The 24602-nt window shown below is 50.0% G+C and overlaps 1 protein-coding gene across 4 annotated transcripts in view; it reads right to left on the bottom strand.

The window, feature by feature from the left end:
• LOC123770712 (serum response factor) overlaps positions 1-14703 on the bottom strand; it is a 310097-nt gene extending 295394 nt beyond the window's left edge. For 2 of the 4 annotated variants that reach the window (XR_011228475.1, XM_045762838.2), the window contains exon 1: positions 14149-14703. Coding sequence is in view for 3 of the 4 variants with exons in the window: in XM_045762838.2 (XP_045618794.1) it covers positions 14149-14559 (411 nt within the window). In the remaining variant the exon portion in view is untranslated. The remainder of the gene's footprint in view (positions 1-14148) is intronic. The other 2 variants (XM_045762828.2, XM_045762846.2) reach the window with 1 other exon arrangement.
• Positions 14704-24602: the final 9899 nt, after the last annotated feature.

Below are 24602 nucleotides of genomic sequence, written 5' to 3'. Positions count from 1 at the left end.
CACACACCAGCAGCAGGGTACACCCAGGTATACACACACCAGCAGCGAGGTACACCCAGGTATACACACACCAGCAGCAGGCTACACCCAGGTATACACACACCAGCAGCGAGGTACACCCAGGTATACACACACCAGCAGCAGGGTACACCCAGGTATACACACACCAGCAGCGAGGTACACCCAGATATACACACACCAGCAGCGAAGTACACCCAGGTATACACACACCAGCAGCAGGGTACACCCAGGTATACACACACCAGCAGCGAGGTACACCCAGGTAAACACACACCAGCAGCAGGGTACACCCAGGTATACACACACCAGCAGCAGGGTACACCCAGGTATACACACACCAGCAGCAGGATACACCCAGGTATACACACACCAGCAGCAGGGTACACCCAGGTATACACACACCAGCAGCAGGGTACACCCAGGTATACACACACCAGCAGCGAGGTACGCCCAGGTATACACACACCAGCAGCGAGGTACACCCAGGTATACACACACCAGCAGCAGGGTACACCCAGGTATACACACACCAGCAGCAGGGTACACCCAGGTATACACACACCAGCAGCAGGGTACACCCAGGTATACACACACCAGCAGCAGGGTACACCCAGGTATACACACACCAGCAGCAGGGTACACCCAGGTACACACACACCAGCAGCAGGGTACACCCAGGTACACACACACCAGCAGCAGGGTACACCCAGGTATACACACACCAGCAGCAGGGTACACCCAGGTATACACACACCAGCAGCAGGGTACACCCAGGTATACACACACCAGCAGCAGGGTACACCCAGGTATACACACACCAGCAGCAGGGTACACCCAGGTATACACACACCAGCAGCAGGGTACACCCAGGTATACACACACCAGCAGCAGGGTACACCCAGGTATACACACACCAGCAGCAGGGTACACCCAGGTATACACACACCAGCAGCGAGGTACACCCAGGTATACACACACCAGCAGCAGGGTACACCCAGGTATACACACACCAGCAGCGAGGTACACCCAGGTAAACACACCAGCAGCAGGGTACACCCAGGTATACACACACCAGCAGCGAGGTACACCCAGGTATACACACACCAGCAGCAGGGTACACCCAGGTATACACACACACCAGCAGCAGGGTACACCCAGGTATACACACCAGCAGCAGGGTACACCCAGGTATACACACCAGCAGCAGGGTACATCCAGGTATACACACCAGCAGCAGGGTACACCCAGGTATACACACCAGCAGCAGGGTACACCCAGGTATACACACCAGCAGCAGGGTACACCCAGGTATACACACACCAGCAGCAGGGTACACCCAGGTATACACACACACCAGCAGCTGGGTACACCCAGGTACACACACACCAGCAGCAGGGTACACCCAGGTATACACACACCAGCAGCAGGGTACACCCAGGTACACACACCAGCAGCAGGGTACACCCAGGTATACACACACACCAGCAGCAGGGTACACCCAGGTATACACACACACCAGCAGCAGGGTACAATCAGGTATACACACACACCAGCAGCAGGGTACACCCAGGTATACACACACCAGCAGCGAGGTACACCCTGGTATACAAACACCAGCAGCAGGGTACACCCAGGTATACACACACCAGCAGCGGGGTACACCCAGGTATACACACCAGCAGCAGCAGGGTACACCCAGGTATACACACACCAGCAGCAGGGTACACCCAGGTATACACACACCAGCAGCGGGGTACACCCAGGTATACACACCAGCAGCGGGGTACACCCAGGTATACACACACCAGCAGCAGGGTACACCCAAGTATACACACACACAAGCAGCAGGGTACACCCAGGTATACACACACCAGTAGCAGGGTACACCCAGGTATACACACACCAGCAGCAGGGTACACCCAGGTATACACACACCAGCAGCCAGGTACACCCAGGTATACACACACCAGCAGCGGGGTACACCCAGGTATACACACACCAGCAGCAGGGTACACCCAGGTATACACACACACCAGCAGCAGGGTACACTCAGGTATACACACACACCAGCAGCGAGGTACACCCAGGTATACACACCAGCAGCAGGGTACACCCAGGTATACACACACCAGCAGCAGGGTACACCCAGGTATACACACACCAGCAGCGAGGTACACCCAGGTATACACACACCAGCAGCGAGGTACACCCAGGTATACACACACCAGCAGCGAGGTACACCCAGGTATACACACACCAGCAGCGAGGTACACCCCAGGTATACACCAGCAGCGAGGTACACCCAGGTATACACCAGCAGCGAGGTACACCCAGGTATACACCAGCAGCGAGGTACACCCAGGTATACACCAGCAGCAGGGTACACCCAGGTATACACACACCAGCAGCAGGGTACACCCAGGTATACACACACCAGCAGCAGGGTACACCCAGGTATACACACACCAGCAGCGGGGTACACCCAGGTATACACACACACCAGCAGCAGGGTACACCCAGGTATACACACACACCAGCAGCGAGGTACACCCAGGTATACACACACCAGCAGCAGGGTACACCCAGGTATACACACACACCAGCAGCAGGGTACACCCAGGTATACACACACCAGCAGCGATGTACACCCAGGTATACACCAACAGCGAGGTACACCCAGGTATTCACACACCAGCAGCAGGGTACACCCAGGTATACACACACCAGCAGCAGGGTACACCCAGGTATACACACACCAGCAGCAGGGTACACCCAGGTATACACACACACCAGCAGCAGGGTACACCCAGGTATACACACACCAGCAGCGATGTACACCCAGGTATACACCAACAGCGAGGTACACCCAGGTATTCACACACCAGCAGCAGGGTACACCCAGGTATACACACACCAGCAGCAGGGTACACCCAGGTATACACACACCAGCAGCAGGGTACACCCAGGTATACACACACACCAGCAGCAGGGTACACCCAGGTATACACACACCAGCAGCGATGTACACCCAGGTATACACCAGCAGCAGGGTACACCCAGGTATACACACACCAGCAGCAGGGTACACCCAGGTATACACACCATTTGAGTGACCAGGATTCAGGTCACTATTTGATTGTTGCCGCCGGGGGGGGGCTAGTTTATTGTGCACCCCATACTCATCCTGTGAGCGGTAGCGCAAAAAGCATTACAGAGGCACAAAAGGTCTTTATCAGACCTCAACGGTGATTATTACAAACAATTTCCTCTATCTTTCACACCTTATAGTTACAGTGTCAGCTAGTTACAGAGAATGTTCTATTTCAAGAGCTATATATTTACAGTAAATCATTATACATTAATGGTATACATTAGTGGTAGGTAGTAGGTACCTTACTTTGAGGGTACCTTGAGGTGCTTCCGGGGCTTAACGTCCCCGCGGCCCGGTCGTCGACCAGGCCTCCTGGTTGCTGGACGCGGCTGCTCGCAGCCTGGTTGATGGGGTTCTGGGAGTTCTTCTACTGCCCAAGCCCGGCCCGAGGCCAGGCTTGACTTGTGAGAGTTTGGTCCACTAGGTTGTTGCTTGGAGCGGCCCGCAGGCCCACATATCTTGAGGTGATCTTGAGATGATTTCGGGGCTTTTAGTGTCCCCGCGGCCCGGTCCTCGACCAGGCCTCCACCCCCAGGAAGCAGCCCGTGACAGCTGACTAACACTCAGGTACCTATTTACTGCTAGGTAACAGGGGCATAGGGTGAAAGAAACTCTGCCCATTGTTTCTCGCCGGTGCCTGGGATCGAACCCAGGACCACAGGATCACAAGTCCAGCGTGCTGTCCGCTCGGCCGTCCGGCTCCCATACCCACACACTCACATAGTAAACAGTTGATTGACAGTTGAGAGGCGGGCCGAAAGAGCAAAGCTCAACCCCCGCAAAAAAAACAACTAGTAAACAACTAGTAAACACATACCCACCACAGCCTGGTTGGTCCGGCACTCCTTGGAGGAATAAATCTAGTTTCCTCTTGAAGATGTCCACGGTTGTTCCGGCAATATTTCTTATGCTCGCTGGGAGGACGTTGAACAACCGCGGACCTCTGATGTTTATACAGTGTTCTCTGATTGTGCCTATGGCACCTCTGCTCTTCACTGGTTCTATTCTACATTTCTTCCATATCGTTCACTCCAGTACGTTGTTATTTTACTGTGTAGATTAGGGACCTGGCCCTCCAGTATATTCCAGGTGTATATTATTTGGTATCTCTCTCGTCTTCTTTCTAGTGAGTACATTTGGAGGGCTTTGAGACGATCCCAATAATTTAGGTGCTTTCTCGCGTCTATGCGTGCCGTATATGTTCTCTGTATTCCCTCTATTTCAGCAATCTCTCCTGCTCTGAAGGAGAAAGTGAGTACTGAGCAGTAATCAAGACGGGACAACACAAGTGACTTGAAGAGTACAACCATTGTGATGGGATCTCTGGACTTGAAGGTTCTCGAAATCCATCCTATCATTTTTCTGGCTGTCGCAATATTTGCTTGGTTATGCTCCCTAAACGTTAGGTCTTCAGACATCATTATTCCCAAATCCTTTACATGCTGTTTTCCTACTATGGGTACATTTGATTGTGTTTTATACCCTGTATTATGTTTAAGGTCCTCATTTTTACCATACCTGAGTACCTGGAATTTATCACTGTTAAACATCATATTATTTTCTAATGCCCAGTCGAAAACTTTATTAATATCAGCTTGAAGTTTTTCAATGTCTTCAGCAGAGGTAATTTTCATACTGATTTTTGTGTCATCTGCAAAGGATGATACGAAGCTGTGACTTGTATTTTTGTCTATATCTGATATGAGAATAAGGAAAAGCAGTGGTGCAAGGACTGTATCCTGAGGTACAGAGCTTTTAACTGCACTTGGACTAGATTTTATATGGTTGACTGTTACTCGCTGAGTCCTGTTTGACAGAAAACTGAGTATCCAGCGTCCTATTTTACCGGTTATTCTCATTGACCTCATTTTGTGTGCTATCACGCCATGGTCACATTTATCGAAAGCCTTTGCGAAGTCCGTGTATATCACATCAGCATTCTGTTTTTCTTCTAATGCCTCAGTGACTGTGTCGTAGTGCTCAAGTAGCTGTGAGAGCCACGATCTTCCCGCTCGAAATCCATGTTGGCCTGGGTTGTGAAGGTTATTGGTCTCCATGAAATTGGTGACCTGACTCCTAATCACTCTCTCAAATACTTTTATTATTTGGGACGTTAGTGCAACTGGTCTATAATTCTTTGCCAATGCTTTGCTCCCTCCCTTGTGTAGAGGGGCAATGTCTGCTGCTTTAAGCGCATCTGGTATCTCCCCCGTGTCCAAGCTCTTCCTCCACACTATACTGAGTGCCTGTGCTACCGGCACTCAGCATTTCTTTATAAATATTGAATTCCAGAGTCTGGACCTGGGGCCGAGTGCATGGGCATATTGTCAAATTCTCTTTCAAAATCTGTCACGCTCGTGTTGATATCAGTTATATTTACAGGTGTTTGGATATCATGCATAAAGAAATTGTCTGGATCTTCCGCTTTCATGTTTATCGGAGTGCTAAACATGTCCTCATACTGATTTTTTAGGATTTCACTAATTTCTTTGTCATCCTCCGTGTATGAACCTTCACTTGTACGTATAGGTCCAATATAGCTTAACGTAGTCACAGTCTGGTTGTTCAGGTATCCTTTGTTTTTTTTTGTCAATTTCTCTCTTGAACACTGCGAGGGGTCGGCCAGTTATGCCCCTTATGTGTAGTGGAAGCATGTTGAACAGTTTCGGGCCTCTGATGTTGTTACGGACCCGAATCCAGCGTCCGAGCACGGAGCAGTGACGACCGCGCCATCTGTGGGTCAGCTCCCGAAACCCCCTCCAAATGGACGACGACACCTGGTGAGGACAAGGTGTACTGGCCACGAGGGCCAGTTTCCAGTCCTGTTCAGCTCACAACACAGCCGCTGCTGACCTCTGATGAGGTGGTGCTCAGACGACAACGCCATCTATGGAGTGGATAGGTGGGCGTTTGGGTCTGAGCCTGTAAGTGAGGTGCTTTAGTGTGTCCCTGTTATTGATGACGTGTCTGCTTACAGAGTCGACCTGGGACTGCTGTAAGGGAAGTTGAGTCAGTCTACCCAAGGCAGCCGTCTCGACACCAAGTGTTTTGCTGCAGCAGTTGTGAGTCGCCTCCCGGATGAACACTGTGGTGTTACCCTGCCTCTGAAGTGGCAGTTGAAGGATTGTCATACCCGGGACTGACTGGTGGAGACGCATAACCACTGGGGTATTGTGGAAAGGAGAGTGATCCGTGGTATCACACGAGGCTCCTGACTAGGGTGCTACCCTAGTATCGCTCGTGGAGTGGCCTAACCAGCGTCGCTGATTCGGAACCTGCCAGCTATCTGCTGGACTTGTGATTGACGGCCTCCACAGCGGTGCCCCCAGTGGAACTGTGTTTTGGCTGGCCTGTGGCCGGGGTAGACTCAAGCTTCCCGAAGGATTCGTCGTGAGGCCACGAAAGCTTCAAGAGTTTGGCACCGTGAAGATCCAGTCTTCAGAGGAAGACAACCGTGTATTATAGTGTTTATACCCCCCCCCCCCTGTGTAATCGTCTTATATATATTTATTGGTGAAGGTGTTAATTATAATATTAAGTTTTTGCCTTTCTTTCCCTTCCCCTTTTATTTTGCTTGCGTCACGGATCACATCCCTTGAAAGCCACTACTGGCTTGGGGCCGGATACCCTTCCTCTAACAACATCAGAGTAAGAACCCAGTTGCGACCCGAGAGGGCCGTAACAGATGTTGATAGTTCTCTCTCAGAGTACCTGTTGCACCTCTGCTTTTCAACGGGGGTATTCTGCACATCCTGCCATGCCTTCTGGTCTCATGTGGTGTTATTTCTGTGTGCAGGTTTGGGACCAGCCCCTCTAATATTTTCCATGTGTAAATTATTATGTATCTCTCCCGCCTGCAATCAAGAGAATACAGATTAAGGCTCTTTAGTCGGTCCCAATAGTTTAGATGTTTTACTGAATGTATTCTAGCAGTAAAGGATCTCTGCACGCTCTCCAGGTCAGCAACTTCTCCAGCTTTGAAAGGTGCTGTCATTGTGCAGCAGTACTCCACTCTAGAGAGCACAAGCGTTTTGAAAAGTATTATCATCGGTACAGCAACTCTAGTGTGAAAAGTTCTTGTTATCCAACCTGTCATTTTTCTTGCAGTTGTAACGGCTACTTTATTGTGTTCTTTAAAGGTAAGGTCTTCCGACATGAGTACACCCAGACCCTTTACATTGCCTTTTCGTTCTATGTTATGATTTGCCTGAGTTTTGTACGTGGTTTCCGTTTTTATATTTTCAATTTTTCCGTAGCGCATGAGCTGGAACTTATCTTCGTTAAACACCATATTATTTTCTGTAGCCCATAGAAAGACCTGATCTACATCTGATTGGAGGTTCGCCGTGTCCTCTATGTTGCCTACTTGGACCTATGTAGGTAGGTCCAAGGTCTGCCCGAAACGCCATGCGTACTGGTTAAATCTTTATATAATGATTAAATATAAATATAACTGATATCAACACGAGCGTAACAGATTTTGAAAGAGAAATTGACAATATGCTCATGCACTCAGCCCCGGGACCAGACACATGGAATTCAATATTTATAAAGAAATGCAAAGTGCCAGTAGCACAGGCACTCAGTATAGTGTGGAGGAAGAGCTTGGACACGGCGGGGAGATACCAGATGCACTGAAAGCAGCAGACATTGCCCCTCTACACAAGGGAGGGAGCAAAGCATTGGCAAAGAATTATAGACCAGTTGCACTAACATCGCACATAATAAAAGTATTTGAGAGAGTGATTAGGAGTCAGGTCACTAGATTCATGGAGACCAATGACCTCCACAACCCAGGCCAACATGGATTTAGAGCGGGAAGATCATGCCGCTTTTACAGCTACTTGACCATTACGACAAAATCACTGAGGCATTAGAAGAAAAACAGAATGCTGATGTGATATACACGGACTTCGCAAAGGCTTTCGATAAATGTGACCATGGCGTGATAGCACACAAGATGAGGTCAATGGGTAAAACTGGTAAAGTAGGACGCTGGATACTCAGTTTTCTGTCGAACAGAACACAGAGTAACAGTCAACCATATAAAATCAAGTCCAAGCGCAGTTTAAAGCTCTGTACCTCAGGGTACAGTCCTTGCACCGCTGCTTTTCCTTATTCTCATATCAGATATAGACAAAAATACAAGTCACAGCTTCGTATCATCCTTTGCAGATGACACAAAAATCAGCATGAAAATTACCTCTGCTGAAGATATTGAAAAACTACAAGCAGATATTAATAAAAGTTTTCGACTGGGCTGCATAAAATAACATGATGTTTAACAGTGATAAATTCCAGGTACTCAGGTACGGCAAAAATGAGAACCTTAAACATAATACAGAGTACAAAACACAATCGAATCTGCCCATAGTAGGAAAGCAACATGTAAAGGATTTGGTAATAATGATGTCCGACGACCTAAATTTTAGAAAGCATAACCAAGCAAATATTGCGGCAGCCAGAAAAATGATACTATGGATTACCAGAAGAGGGAGTACAGAGAACATATACGGCACGCATAGACGAGATAAAGCACCTAAATTATTGGGATCGTCTCAAAGCCCTCAATTTGTACTCACTAGAAAGAATACGAGAGAGATACCAAATAATATACACCTGGAAGATACTGGAGGGTCAAGTACCAAATCTACACAGTAAAATAATAACGTACTGGAGTGAACGATATGGAAGAAAATGCAGAATAGAACCAGTGAAGAGCAGAGGTGCCATAGGCACAATCAGAGAACACTGTATAAACATCAGAGGTCCAGTGAAGAGCAGAGGTGCCATAGGCACAATCAGAGAACACTGTATAAACATCAGAGGTCCGCGGTTGTTCAACATCCTCCCAGCGAGCATATGAAATATTGCCGGAACAACCGTGGACATCTTCAAGAGGAAACTAGACTGTTTCCTCCAAGGAGTGCCGGACCAACCGGGCTGTGGTGGGTATGTGGGCCTGCGGGCCGCTCCAAGCAACAGCCTGGTGGTCCAAACTCTCACAAGTCAAGCCTGGCCTCGGGCCGGGCTTGGGGAGTAGAACAACTCCCAGAACCCCATCAACCAGGTACACACACCAGCAGCGGGGTACACACACACACCAGCAGCGGGGTACACACACACACCAGCAGCAGGGTACACACACACACACACCAGCAGCGGGGTACACACACACACACACCAGCAGCGGGGTACACACACACACCAGCAGCGGGGAACACACACCAGCAGCGGGGTACACACACCAGCAGCGGGGTACACACACACACACACCAGCAGCGGGGTACACACACACCAGCAGCGGGGTACACACACACACACACACACCAGCAGCGGGGTACACACACACACCAGCAGCGGGGTACACACACACACACCAGCAGCGGGGTACACACACACACCAGCAGCGGGGTACACACACACCAGCAGTGGGGTACACACACACACACACCAGCAGCGGGGTACACACACCAGCAGTGGGGTACACACACACACCAGCAGCGGGGTACACACACAGACACACCAGCAGCGGGGTACACACACACCAGCAGCGGGGTACACACACACACCAGCAGCGGGGTACACACACACACCAGCAGCGGGGTACACACACACACACACACCAGCAGCGGGGTACACACACCAGCAGCGGGGTACACACACCAGCAGCGGGGTACACACACCAGCAGCGGGGTACACACACCAGCAGCGGGGTACACACACCAGCAGCGGGGTACACACACCAGCAGCGGGGTACACACACCAGCAGTGGGGTACACACACACCAGCAGCGGGGTACACACACCAGCAGCGGGGTACACACACACACCAGTAGCGGGAGCTTACCGCAGGTAACCAAAATAGACTGACGGACACACGCGCGTGCACACGCACGCCCGGAGTTAACCCCCCTCCCCTCCTCACACACACACACACACACGCACGCACACACGCACACACACGCGCACACACGCGCACGCACGCACGCACGCGCGCGCACACACACACACACACACACACACACACACACACACACACACACACACACACACACACACACACACACACACACACACACAGGTAGTGTTGCCCCGTCTTGAGTACTGCTCAGTACTCACTTCCCCCTTCAGAGCAGGAGAGATTGCTGAAATAGAGGGAATACAGAGAACATATACGGCACGCATAGACGAGATAAAACCCTAAATTATTGGGATCGTCTCAAAGCTCTCCAAATGTACTCACTAGAAAGGAGACGAGAGAGATACCAAATAATATACACCTGAAAGATACTGGAGGGACAGGTCCCTAATCTACACAGTAAAATAACAACGTACTGGAGTGAACGATATGGAAGAAAATGCAGAATAGAACCAGTGAAGAGCAGAGGTGCCATAGGCACAATCAGAGAACACTGTATAAACATCAGAGGTCCAGTGAAGAGCAGAGGTGCCATAGGTACAATCAGAGAACACTGTATAAACATCAGAGGTCCAGTGAAGAGCAGGGTGCCATAGGCACAATCAGAGAACACTGTATAAACATCAGAGGTCCAGTGAAGAGCAGAGGTGCCATAGGCACAATCAGAGAACACTGTATAAACATCAGAGGTCCCCAGTTGTTCAACGTCCTCCCAGCGAGCATAAGAAATATTGCCGGAACAACCGTGGACATCTTGAAGAGGAAACTAGATTGTTTCCTCCAAGGAGTGCCGGACCAACCGGGCTGTGGTGGGTATGTGGGCCTGCGGGCCGCTCCAAGCAACAGCCTGGTGGACCAAACTCTCACAAGTCAAGTCTGGCCTCGGGCCGGGCTTGGGGAGTAGAGGAACTCCCAGAACCCCATCAAACAGGTAAACCTCCCTCCTGTCACACACACACACACAGGTAAACCTCCCTCCTGTCACACACAGGTAAACCTCCCTCCTGTCACACACACAGGTAAACCTCCCTCCTGTCACACACACAGGTAAACTTCCCTCTCGTCTCACACACACAGGTAAACCTCCCTCCTGTCACACACACATGTAAACTTCCCTCATGTCACACACAGGTAAACTTCCCTCCTGTTTCACACAGGTAAACCTCCCACCTGTCTCACACAGGTAAACCTCCCTCCTGTCTCGCACACAGGTAAACCTCCCTCCTGTCTCGCACACAGGTAAACTTCCCTTTTGTCACACACAGGTAAACCTCCCTTTTGTCACACACAGGTAAACCTCCCTTTTGTCACACACAGGTAAACCTCCCTTTTGTCACACACAGGTAAACCTCCCTTTTGTCACACACAGGTAAACCTCCCTTTTGTCACTCACAGGTAAACCTCCCTTTTGTCACACAGGTAAACCTCCCTTTTGTCACTCACAGGTAAACCTCCCCTTTGTCACTCACATGTAAACTTCCCCTTTGTCACTCACAGGTAAACCTCCCTTTTGTCACTCACAGGTAAACCTCCCTTTTGTCACTCACTTGTAAACCTCCCCTTTGTCACTCACATGTAAACCTCCCCTTTGTCACTCACATGTAAACCTCCCCTTTGTCACTCACATGTAAACCTCCCCTTTGTCACTCACATGTAAACCTCCCCTTTGTCACTCACATGTAAACCTCCCCTTTGTCACTCACAGGTAAACCTCCTGCCTGTCACTCACAGGTAAACCTCCTGCCTGTCACTCACAGGTAAACCTCCTGCCTGTCACTCACAGGTAAACCTCCTGCCTGTCACTCACAGGTAAACCTCCTGCCTGTCACTCACAGGTAAACCTCCTGCCTGTCACTCACAGGTAAACCTCCTGCCTGTCACTCACAGGTAAACCTCCTGCCTGTCACTCACAGGTAAACCTCCTGCCTGTCACTCACAGGTAAACCTCCTGCCTGTCACTCACAGGTAAACCTCCTGCCTGTCACTCACAGGTAAACCTCCTGCCTGTCACTCACAGGTAAACCTCCTGCCTGTCACTCACAGGTAAACCTCCTGCCTGTCACTCACAGGTAAACCTCCTGCCTGTCACTCACAGGTAAACCTCCTGCCTGTCACTCACAGGTAAACCTCCTGCCTGTCACTCACAGGTAAACCTCCTGCCTGTCACTCACAGGTAAACCTCCTGCCTGTCACTCACAGGTAAACCTCCTGCCTGTCACTCACAGGTAAACCTCCTGCCTGTCACTCACAGGTAAACCTCCTGCCTGTCACTCACAGGTAAACCTCCTGCCTGTCACTCACAGGTAAACCTCCTGCCTGTCACTCACAGGTAAACCTCCTGCCTGTCACTCACAGGTAAACCTCCTGCCTGTCACTCACAGGTAAACCTCCTGCCTGTCACTCACAGGTAAACCTCCTGCCTGTCACTCACAGGTAAACCTCCTGCATGTCACACAGGTAAACCTCCTGCATGTCACACAGGTAAACCTCTAGTTTGTCACACACAGCTAAACCTCCCTTTTGTCACTCACAGGTAAACCTCTAGTTTGTCACTCACAGGTAAACCTCCCTTTTGTTACTCACAGGTAAACCTCTTTTGTCACACACAGGTAAACCTCCTGCCTGTCACTCACAGGTAAACCTCCCTCCTCACGGTGTTCCCGACGCAAAAATGCACCATTTGCAGGGTGTACCAGGCGCTTGTCGGAGCCTGCAGGGTGTACCAGGAGCCTGCAGCAGCCTGCAGGGTGTACCAGGAGCCTGCAGCAGCCTGCAGGGTGTACCAGGAGCCTGCAGCAGCCTGCAGGGTGTACCAGGAGCCTGCAGCAGCCTGCAGGGTGTGTCAGGCGCCTGTCGGAGCCTGCAGGGTGTGCCAGGCGCCTGTCGGAGCCTGCAGGGTGTGCCAGGCGCCTGTCGGAGCCTGCAGGGTGTGCCAGGCGCCTGTCGGAGCCTGCAGGGTGTGCCAGGCGCCTGTCGGAACCTGCAGGGTGTGCCAGGAGCCTGTCGGAGCCTGCAGCAGCCTGCAGGGTGTGCCAGGCGCCTGTCGGAGCCTGCAGGGTGTGCCAGGCGCCTGTCGGAGCCTGCAGGGTGTGCCAGGCGCCTGTCGGAACCTGCAGGGTGTGCCAGGAGCCTGTCGGAGCCTGCAGCAGCCTGCAGGGTGTGCCAGGCGCCTGTCGGAGCCTGCAGGGTGTGCCAGGAGCCTGTCGGAGCCTGCAGCAGCCTGCAGGGTGTGCCAGGCGCCTGTCGGAGCCTGCAGGGTGTGCCAGGCGCCTGTCGGAGCCTGCAGCAGCCTGCAGGGTGTGCCAGGCGCCTGTCGGAGCCTGCAGGGTGTGCCAGGCGCCTGTCGGAGCCTGCAGCAGCCTGCAGGGTGTGCCAGGCGCCTGTCGGAGCCTGCAGGGTGTGCCAAGAGCCTGTCGGAGCCTGCAGGGTGTGCCAAGAGCCTGCAGCAGCCTGCAGGGTGTGCCAGGAGCCTGCAGGGTGTGCCAGGCGCCTGTCGGAGCCTGCAGCAGCCTGCAGGGTGTGCCAGGCGCCTGTCGGAGCCTGCAGCAGCCTGCAGGGTGTGCCAGGCGCCTGCAGGGTGTGCCAGGCGCCTGTCGGAGCCTGCAGGGTGTGCCAGGCGCCTGCAGCAGCCTGCAGGGTGTGCCAGGAGCCTGCAGGGTGTGCCAGGAGCCTGCAGGGTGTGCCAGGAGCCTGCAGGGTGTGCCAGCAGCCTGCAGGGTGTGCCAGCAGCCTGCAGGGTGTGCCAGGAGCCTGCAGGGTGCCGGTGCAGGCCGCCAAACGCCACACAGTTGAGTGTTGCAGTGTTGGAGGGGGTTGGTGAGGGGGCCCCGGAGCGAGCGTAGCGCCACACACGCGCCTCACCTGCACATCTCTCCACCACACACACTCCCCACCACCACCAGCTGGGGGTCAGGGCCCCCCATCACCCCTGCCCACCACACACACAGGTCACACACCTGACGTAGGCCTGCCCCCAGGGTGCCGTGTAGGCCTCACACAACATGTGATGTGCTCAGGCTGGCTGAGTGGCCCGGCTCCCGCCCTCTCTCACTCACCTTCTTCATAATTCCGGTTTTCCTCTTGGAAAATGTTGTGTATCTTCTGAGTTTGTTGTCAATAAACTCCATCTTGATCTTGACGCGTCCCTTGGTCTTCTTGCCGTTGGGGAGCGTCTTGGCCTGCTGCTGGCCGCCGTCAAGGGCAGTCTGGTGGTGCAGCAGAGACTCCCTGCTCGACGACGCGTTCATCTTGTCGTCCTTCTTGAGGAGGTCGGAGTCGTCGTCGGAGGAGAGGCCGAGGGGCTCACGGTCGAGGCCGGCGTCGTGGGCGGACCTCTTCATGCCCACCAGGCCGCCCATGCCGCCCATGGCAGCGTTCATGTGCGGCTGCGAGAACAGCTCGGGGTCGAAGCTCCCGAAATTCATGGCAAACTTATCGTCAACGCTGTTATGGCTCTGGTTTTGCATCTTGGAAGGCTCACTAGACGGTGAGAAAACACATATTTGAGTGTACACCAAGGGTGGCGACGCTGAGGGTGGCACCACACAGACGGGACGCTAGCGCACCTCCCCGCTCCCCGGCCACAACACGACTGGACATAAACACCGCTACACAGCTGATCTCTCGTGCCGCGCTACTCACACCTGCCGCTGCTCCTCCGCCGCCTCAACAGCTCCCTCATATATAACGCCTCATATTCCCCTATAACAACCACTACAATCAACAACCTCACTTATAACCCGTATATCCAATAAGATTTCATACAAAAGTTTCAACAATATACGCGTAAAAATCCGTAATAAGGCCAGCGGCAGAATACATATTGTGATCAGTGTAATGGCTGAGTTTGCCATATAAGGTAACCATCAGAGCCTAATATGGCATAGCCTCCAAAAGTGGAAGTTAGGCCCCGCCCCCCCGAGAGTTGCCACCATGTATACTACACTCGTGGTGACTTACCTGGCTCCAGGACAGTTGCCACCATGTATACTACACTCGTGGTGACTTACCAGCCTCCAGGACAGTTGCCACCATGTATACTACACTCGTGGTGACTTACCAGCCTCCAGGACAGTTGCCACCATGTATACTACACACACGGTGACTTACCAGCCTCCAGGACAGTTGCCACCATGTATACTACACACGCGGTGACTTACCAGCCTCCAGGACAGTTGCCACCATGTATACTACACTCGTGGTGACTTACCAGCCTCCAGGACAGTTGTACCATGTATACTACACTCGTGGTGACTTACCAGCCTCCAGGACAGTTGCCGCCATGTATACTACACATGCGGTGACTTACCAGCCTCCAGGATAGTTGCCACCATGTATACTACACTCGTGGTGACTTACCAGCCTCCAGGACAGTTGCCACCATGTATACTACACACGTGGTGACTTACCAGTCTCCAGGACAGTTGCCACCATGTATACTACACTCGTGGTGACTTACCAGCCTCCAGGACAGTTGCCACCATGTATACTACACACACGGTGACTTACCAGCCTCCAGGACAGTTGCCACCATGTATACTATACACGCGGTGACTTACCAGCCTCCAGGACAGTTGCCACCATGTATACTACACTCGTGGTGACTTACCAGCCTCCAGGACAGTTGCCACCATGTATACTACACTCGTGCTGACTTACCAGCCTCCAGGACAGTTGCCGCCATGTATACTACACATGCGGTGACTTACCAGCCTCCAGGACAGTTGCCACCATGTATACTACACTCGTGGTGACTTACCAGCCTCCAGGACAGTTGCCACCATGTATACTACACATGCGGTGACTTACCAGCCTCCAGGACAGTTGCCACCATGTATACTACACACACCGAGACTTACCAGCCTCCAGGACAGTTGCCACCATGTATACTACACATGCGGTGACATACCAGCCTCCAGGACAGTTGCCACCATGTATACTACACTCGTGGTGACTTACCAGCCTCCAGGACAGTTGCCACCATGTATACTACACACGCGGTGACTTACCAGCCTCCAGGACAGTTGCCACCATGTATGCTACACTCGTGGTGACTTACCAGCCTCCAGGACAGTTGCCACCATGTATACTACACTCGTGGTGACTTACCAGCCTCCAGGACAGTTGCCACCATGTATACTACACTCGTGGTGACTTACCAGCCTCCAGGACAGTTGCCACCATGTATACTACACTCGTGGTGACTTACCAGCCTCCAGGACAGTTGCCACCATGTATACTACACTCGTGGTGACTTACCAGCCTCCAGGACAGTTGCCACCATGTATACTACACATGCGGTGACTTACCAGCCTCCAGGACAGTTGCCACCATGTATACTACACACGCGGTGACTTACCAGCCTCCAGGACAGTTGCCACCATGTATACTACACTCGTGGTGACTTACCAGCCTCCAGGACAGTTGCCGCCATGTATACTACACATGCGGTGACTTACCAGCCTCCAGGACAGTTGCCACCATGTATACTACACACGCGGTGACTTACCAGCCTCCAGGACAGTTGCCACCATGTATACTACACTCGTGGTGACTTACCAGCCTCCAGGACAGTTGCCACCATGTATACTACACATGCGGTGACTTACCAGCCTCCAGGACAGTTGCCACCATGTATACTACACACACCGTGACTTACCAGCCTCCAGGACAGTTGCCACCATGTATACTACACACGCGGTGACTTACCAGCCTCCAGGACAGTTGCCACCATGTATACTACGCACGTGGTGACTTACCAGCCTCCAGGACAGTTGCCACCATGTATACTACACATGCGGTGACTTACCAGCCTCCAGGACAGTTGCCACCATGTATACTACACTCGTGGTGACTTACCAGCCTCCAGGACAGTTGCCACCATGTATACTACACATGCGGTGACTTACCAGCCTCCAGGACAGTTGCCACCATGTATACTACACACACCGTGACTTACCAGCCTCCAGGACAGTTGCCACCATGTATACTACACACGCGGTGACTTACCAGCCTCCAGGACAGTTGCCACCATGTATACTACGCACGTGGTGACTTACCAGCCTCCAGGACAGTTGCCACCATGTATACTACACATGCGGTGACTTACCAGCCTCCAGGACAGTTGCCACCATGTATACTACACTCGTGGTGACTTACCAGCCTCCAGGACAGTTGCCACCATGTATACTACACATGCGGTGACTTACCAGCCTCCAGGACAGTTGCCACCATGTATACTACACACACCGTGACTTACCAGCCTCCAGGACAGTTGCCACCATGTATACTACACGTGCGGTGACTTACCAGCCTCCAGGACAGTTGCCACCATGTATACTACACACGCGGTGACTTACCTGCCTCCAGGACAGTTGCCACCATGTATACTACACATGCGGTGACTTACCTGCCTCCAGGACAGTTGCCACCATGTATACTACACATGCGGTGACTTACCTGCCTCCAGGACAGTTGCCACCATGTATACTACGCACGTGGTGACTTACCAGCCTCCAGGACAGTTCCTGCCATGTATACTACACATGCGGTGACTTACCAGCCTCCAGGACAGTTGCCACCATGTATACTACACATACCGTGACTTACCAGCCTCCAGGACAGTTGCCACCATGTATACTACACACGCGGTGACTTACCTGCCTCCAGGACAGTTGCCACCATGTATACTACACACGTGGTAACTTACCAGCCTCCAGGACAGTTGCCACCATGTATACTACACATGCGGTGACTTACCTGCCTCCAGGACAGTTGCCACCATGTATACTACACACGTGGTGACTTACCAGCCTCCAGGACAGTTGCCACCATGTATACTACACACGCGGTGACTTACCAGCCTCCAGGACAGTTGCCACCATGTATGCTACACTCGTGGTGACTTACCAGCCTCCAGGACAGTTGCCACCATGTATACTACACATGCGGTGACTTACCAGCCTCCAGGACAGTTGCCACCATGTATACTACACTCGTGGTGACTTACCAGCCTCCAGGACAGTTGCCACCATGTATACTACACACGCGGTGACTTACCAGCCTCCAGGACAGTTGCCACCATGTATACTACACATGCGGTGACTTACCAGCCTCCAGGACAGTTGCCACCATGTATACTACACATGCGGTGACTTACCAGCCTCCAGGACAGTTGCCACCATGTATACTACACATGCGGTGACTTACCTGCCTCCAGGACAGTTGCCACCATGTATACTACACATGCGATGACTTACCTGGCTCCAGGACAGTTGCCACCATGTATACTACACATGCGGTGACTTACCAGCCTCCAGGACAGTTGCCACCATGTATACTGCACATGCGGTGACTTACCTGCCTCCAGGACAGTTGCCACCATGTATACTACACATGCGGTGACTTACCTGCCTCCAGGACAGTTGCCACCATGTATACTACACATGCGGTGACTTACCTGCCTCCAGGACAGTTGCCACCATGTATACTACACATGCGGTGACTTACCTGCCTCCAGGACAGTTGCCACCATGTATACTACACATGCGGTGACTTACCTGCCTCCAGGACAGTTGCCACCATGTATACTACACATGCGGTGACTTACCTGCCTCCAGGACAGTTGCCACCATGTATACTACACATGCGGTGACTTACCTGCCTCCAGGACAGTTGCCACCATGTATACTACACATGCGGTGACTTACCTGCCTCCAGGACAGTTGCCACCATGTATACTACACATGTGGTGACTTACCTGCCTCCAGGACAGTTGCCACCATGTATACTACACATGCGGTGACTTACCAGCCTCCAGGACAGTTGCCACCATGTATACTACACATGCGGTGACTTACCTGTCTCCAGGACAGTTGCCACCATGTATACTACACATGCGGTGACTTACCTGCCATACCGTAGCTATAATATATCTCAAGTGATAGCAGCCACCAAGCAGTTGTTACTACTTATGACTTAAAGTTAAAATTACTTAACACTACTTAATGCCGCCTCCACCACCGGCGTTGATCAATATAAGTACTTACGAGTTAGCGGCGACGAAGATATCAGTCGCGGTAGTGTTATCTGTGTGAGGTAAGGATATCACGGGGGGGGGGCGGGAGAAGGGAATTATCAGGGGGAAAGCGCCAAGCCATTACGACTATATTGCACTGGGAAGGGGTCAGGATAAGGATTTGGGATGGGACGGTGGAAAGGAATGGTGCCCAACCACTTAGATGGTCGGGGATTGAACGCCGACCTGTATGAAGGGAGACCGTCGCTCTACCGTCCAGTCCAAGTGGTTGGGCTGTGGGGGGGGGGGAGGTGAGGACACGGCTGACTTCCACTAGTTCCGCTGACAGAGTTTACATTTAGTCAGGTCTACATCAGCAGATGTTACAACCTGCCAGAGGTACTTGTAGCCGAGCCTAAGCCTAACAGTGGTAACATCTAGAAGTCTGCTAACATTATTGGATGACCCATAGACGTACGGTACTTACTGCATAGTAGAATGATGATAGATGGAATTTGAATAGATCTTGGTGGGGGGGGACCATTAATTTTCAAAATCTTGGCATTAAACATAGTATTAAGTAGAACTATTCTCTCGTAAATGAAAGGTAATTTTAGTTCCTTTCTCATGTTAACAATTGTCCCGAAACGCTTTGCGTAATAGTGGCTTTAGGCATTGTATGTACTAGCTCTATCTATAATTCTATCAATTTTTGTAAAACCTCTTGTATGTATGTACCTTACCTGAATAAACATTTATTTATTTATTTTGTGACAGTTGTAGGAGGACCCAGGATGATGCGCATGACATCATTCTGTACTACATTTAGGCCTTGTAGTTGTTTAGGAGTACGGGCTGTTAGGAGAACAATTAAGATGTAAGGCTTAATAATCCACAGCAGATCGTATAAAGGCAATATACGAGCTACGAGCATATTTTATGTCTCTTTGAGTCTCAGAGTCTCGATCAAGGCAGAAATGCTCCACAAATCAAGGGTTCCAAACTGTGGAATGACCTCCCAAATGTAATTAAAAGCTGTACTTTTAATTGCATTTTAAAAGAGATATTAAAGAATATCTATTTAACATCTTTTAACAACATTTAAAATATATTTAATAAAATTGTAGGCCTCTCATCGTTGTCATCTAATTGATATATTTATATTTGCTAAATTGCTTATTCAAGTCATCTTGTTTAATGTTAAGTATTTACCTTATTAAATTTTACTTATTTATTCTGTTTTAGTTTCATTCTACACTTTGCATATCCTTTCTCTTATTATAAACGTTAAAGACTATTTCTGTATTGTTGCTTAAAATAGATACTATGATGAAGCAGTCTGTTTGTCATCATTAATTATCGCCTTTATATTGTGTATCATTTGTTATAATACCTGAACATCCACACATGCCCATCTTCCATTAGCCCGACACTGCCACGCCGGCCTCAGACGCTGGCATGTACTGAAATAAGTTTATTGTGGTGTTAATGCCCACAAAAAAATGAGACAGCTTAATATGCTAATCCTACCCCAATATCATTGTATTGGGGAGACATCTATTCAAGACATGAATTGTCAAAATTTCTTCAATGTACCTGTAATTTTTTTTGTCAATTTTACTGTAATTATTGTGCTTAAAATTATCTGTACCTGTAAAGTAAAGCTGTAAAGTACCCGTAAACATTTTTTTGTCAATTTTACTATTAAATTATCTAAAAAATATCTGTTAGTGTAAGGACTTGCCCGAAACGCCATGCGAGCTAGTGGCTTTACAAGAATGTAAATTCAACTTAATTTCGATGTTCTTTGTTAACCCTCAATGTACCTTCTTGTATATAAATAAATAAATAATTAAATAACATAAAGGTAAAGATATATTGTTTACTTGTGTGTTCGGCGCCCCGTCGTTATGGAGCCCAACAAGGGAGACATAAACATATGGACAACTGGCCAGTAACGTGGACAACACACTATGTCGCCACTGAAGGTCCTGGACACACGCTGCGTCGTCCACTAGACTGATTGGTTCAGGCGGGCCACACCCCCCCCCCCCCCCACCCAGCCATAGACGCATGTCTCTCCACAACGACTGTAATAACCTCTTGGTAACTTCAACAACCAGAGGAAGGGAACACATGGCTCGTCATGCCCGGCGGACACAAAGGAAGACATTTCCCTGGTGCATAATGCTACTCACCGCTGGGTGTGCTAACACGCAGAACACTCTTAACTCTGTATTAGATTCATGTCAGGACCTTGGTCTAGTTATCTCAGCAGAGAAAACAAAGATACACAATCGGCGCCCACCCAGGCAGGGAGGAGCTGTTCGCAAGATGCAACTGTCTGATGGCTCCCAGCTTGACTATGTTAACAGATTCAAATACCTTGGTCTTGAGGTGCCACTGTATGGTCCTGTTGTATTCAGACTCTGTCGTCAGTATAAAGAGAGGCTCCGAGCTCTCAAGGCTGTTGCAGGTTATCACTCAGGCTATGGTGCCAATGTCAGAATTGTCAAAATGATGTACCTTGCATACATTAGATCTTTAGTGGATTATGCTGCACCTCTGCTTGTGTTGATGCCTGAAAGAAAGCTTGGAGGGCTTGAAAAATTGCAGAACGAAACCTTGAGGATAATCCTTGGGTGCCCTCGTACTACAAAGATACTTAACATGAGAAAGGAAATGGCCTCTGCTTCGCAAGCGGAGATGTTTCTGATGGGGGAGAAAGAAACAATTGCGCAGCGCGTCCCGCGGCGTTGCGCGGGCAGTCTGGGGCCATATAAATACTGGGGTAAAGAGGGGCTCTGCCACCACCATTTGGTCACCACTTGGTCCGGGAGACATCTCCCGTCACGCAGGGTGCAGTTGCGCCTCCACAGATCTCCAGTATCATTTTTTGATACTGGTAATGGCTCGAAAGGGCCACCACTTACGGGCTATTCATGCCCGTGCCACCTCTTGGGTGGCTTAATCTTCATCAATCAATCAATCGGGGCTCTGCCCTCGCAAATCCCACCCACCTTCCCTTTGCAAGCGGCTGTCTTTGTTTTCCCTGTCATGCTTTGAGCCAGTTGTCTCTCCTGTTTTCCCCACTGCAAGTGGGAAGTGGGGTGCAGCGCCGGTCCCCAAGTGTCCCGCTGTCCGCAGCTAATACTTTGCCCAGTCTAGGTGCTAGTAAGCCCTACTTTTAATCAGGAACCCCTTCTCCTTATTCATTAGGTCTTTACGGCCTCTTGGTCGGGTCCATTATGTGTTATGTGGTCTCTCACTTATTAGTTACTCTTTGTGTCCTGCCTGTTATATCCTAGTGTTATATAATTATTACACATTTGCACTCGGCCTTAATTCTAGTACCAGTTAAGCAATTAGGTTTCTGCAGAATTCGTTTACCATGTTACTAGGCTAAGCTTATCTCATACTTACTACGGGTGTACCTTTTAAGTTAAATACTAGTCCTCGGACTTGGAATTGTTACTTTTGTTAATTCTTACTTTATATATCTACATGTTCTGCAGAATTTATTTTATCAATAAAATTTAAGCCCCATACTGTCAGTATCTTTCTCCCCCTGATCAGAAACTTAATATTCCGAGCGTCGTTGATCGTGTTAATGAAATTGTCAAAATGGTATAAAAATGCTTAGGCTAGCTCATCCTAACCCTTGCACAGAAACCCTCCAGAATTTCTTTATTGAAGGTCAGCATTGTTCCAAATGGATAACAAAAACTGGAACTCAACTCAGAATGTATCAGGTTCATGATTTGTACCAAGAGAAACAACAACGGCACTTTCCTGCACCGTGGGAGATTACACCCTTTCCACCCAAGAAGCAAATTAGAGATCAGCCCAAGCTTCGTCTTGAGGCAAAGCTCAACGCCTTAAGCCATATTGATGCTCTGTCCACAGAGCATATTCTCTTCCTACACCGCACCACGGGTGCAACTGGAAGTGCAGTTGTCCTGACAATGGGCGATGGCTTGTACTTTGAGTGGGGAGTCCGTGTAAACAATTGGGCCTCTACCCTTCAGACCGAACTATTTGCCTTGATCCTTGCACTGAAATGTGTACAAGTCTCCAAAATTGATACATTAATTGTGACTCTTTTTGTCATCCTTAATTGCTCTCAACTCTAAGACATAACTGTAACATATGCTCGCGTCTGAAGCTAGACACAAATACAACAAAATTATTAATGATGGTAACAGAGTCCATTTCATGTGGACTCCATCTCATATTGGCCTTCGAATGCATGATAGAGCTGATGAGTTAACCAAAGAATCTGCCTTTAAAGGAGCCGTTGAGTGTAACCTTGGATTGTCAATGAGCAATCTGAGAGCAATAGTACACCAAGAACTTTAACAAAATCTTGTAGCTCTGAGGCAAAGTGAAATCGACACCAGTAATTCCATCTATCATTATACTATCATGCAAGAGGAATCACACATCTATGGATCATCCAATAATATCAGCAGACTTCTAGATGTTACTACTGCTCGGCTTAGACTTTGTTGCATGTATCTCTGGGAATTCTTATTATCTGCTGATGTAGACCTGACCAAATGTAAACTGTGTCAACAAAATTATTCGCACACCCTCCGTCACTATGTGATGGAGTGCGAAAAGATACATGAATTCAGAAACAAATTCTATATCAAATGTTCCAAAGGGTGCCTGACAGCTGGGTGGACAACGTTTTGGATTTATAGTCCTGAGGTTTCGGGTTCGATCCCTGATGGAGGCGGAGACAAATAAGCAAAATGTATCTTTCACCCTGATGTCCCTGTTACCAAGCAGTAAATAGGTACCTGGGAGTTAGACAGCTGCTTCCTGGGGTGTGTAACAAAAAGTTGGCCTGGTCGAGGACTGGGTCGCGGGGACGCTAAGCTCCGAAATCATCTCAAGAAGATGTGTAAAATATTTAATTCAAAATGATCTACCAGAAATCTTAGCCAAGTATACCCAGTTTGCTAACTGTAGGTAGTAACTAAGTGATTGTAACCTATCCACTGCTGCCCACTGGTTAAGGGGCTGTGTGCAGGACAAACATATATTATGACAATAGCTCTCCACATATGTCAGTTGCTTAATTTAGAAACTGTACTTGTGGTCAATATCGAACCTATTGATGATGTGACGACGTATATTGAATTTTGTAACTAGCTCATCAAGATTGTAACTTGCTTAACTAAATGAATTGTGGGGTTCAGTCCCTGAGCCCATTATGTGCCTCCAACCCTTTCCACTACCGCCCACAAGATGGGTATGGGGTGCATAATAAATGAACTAAAAACATACCACAGCAGGCTAGAGGGGAAGGAATCCCCTCACCCACCGGCAGGCGGCACACAGAACAATCCTCATCCACCTGCAGGCGGCACACAGGAGCACCCTCACCGTATCAAAGAAACTCATCAAGGGGGCCATGCAAGGAAAAAGGCTTCCCCTCCCCCCACCATTTCTAAGCAGACCACAATAAACCAATTGAGCTTTATG

The sequence above is a fragment of the Procambarus clarkii genome, chromosome 14, assembly GCF_040958095.1.
Source record: "Procambarus clarkii isolate CNS0578487 chromosome 14, FALCON_Pclarkii_2.0, whole genome shotgun sequence".
Taxonomy (NCBI): domain Eukaryota; kingdom Metazoa; phylum Arthropoda; class Malacostraca; order Decapoda; family Cambaridae; genus Procambarus; species Procambarus clarkii.
Note: the sequence above shows the minus strand (reverse complement) of the source record. Positions and strands in the feature narration are given on the sequence as shown.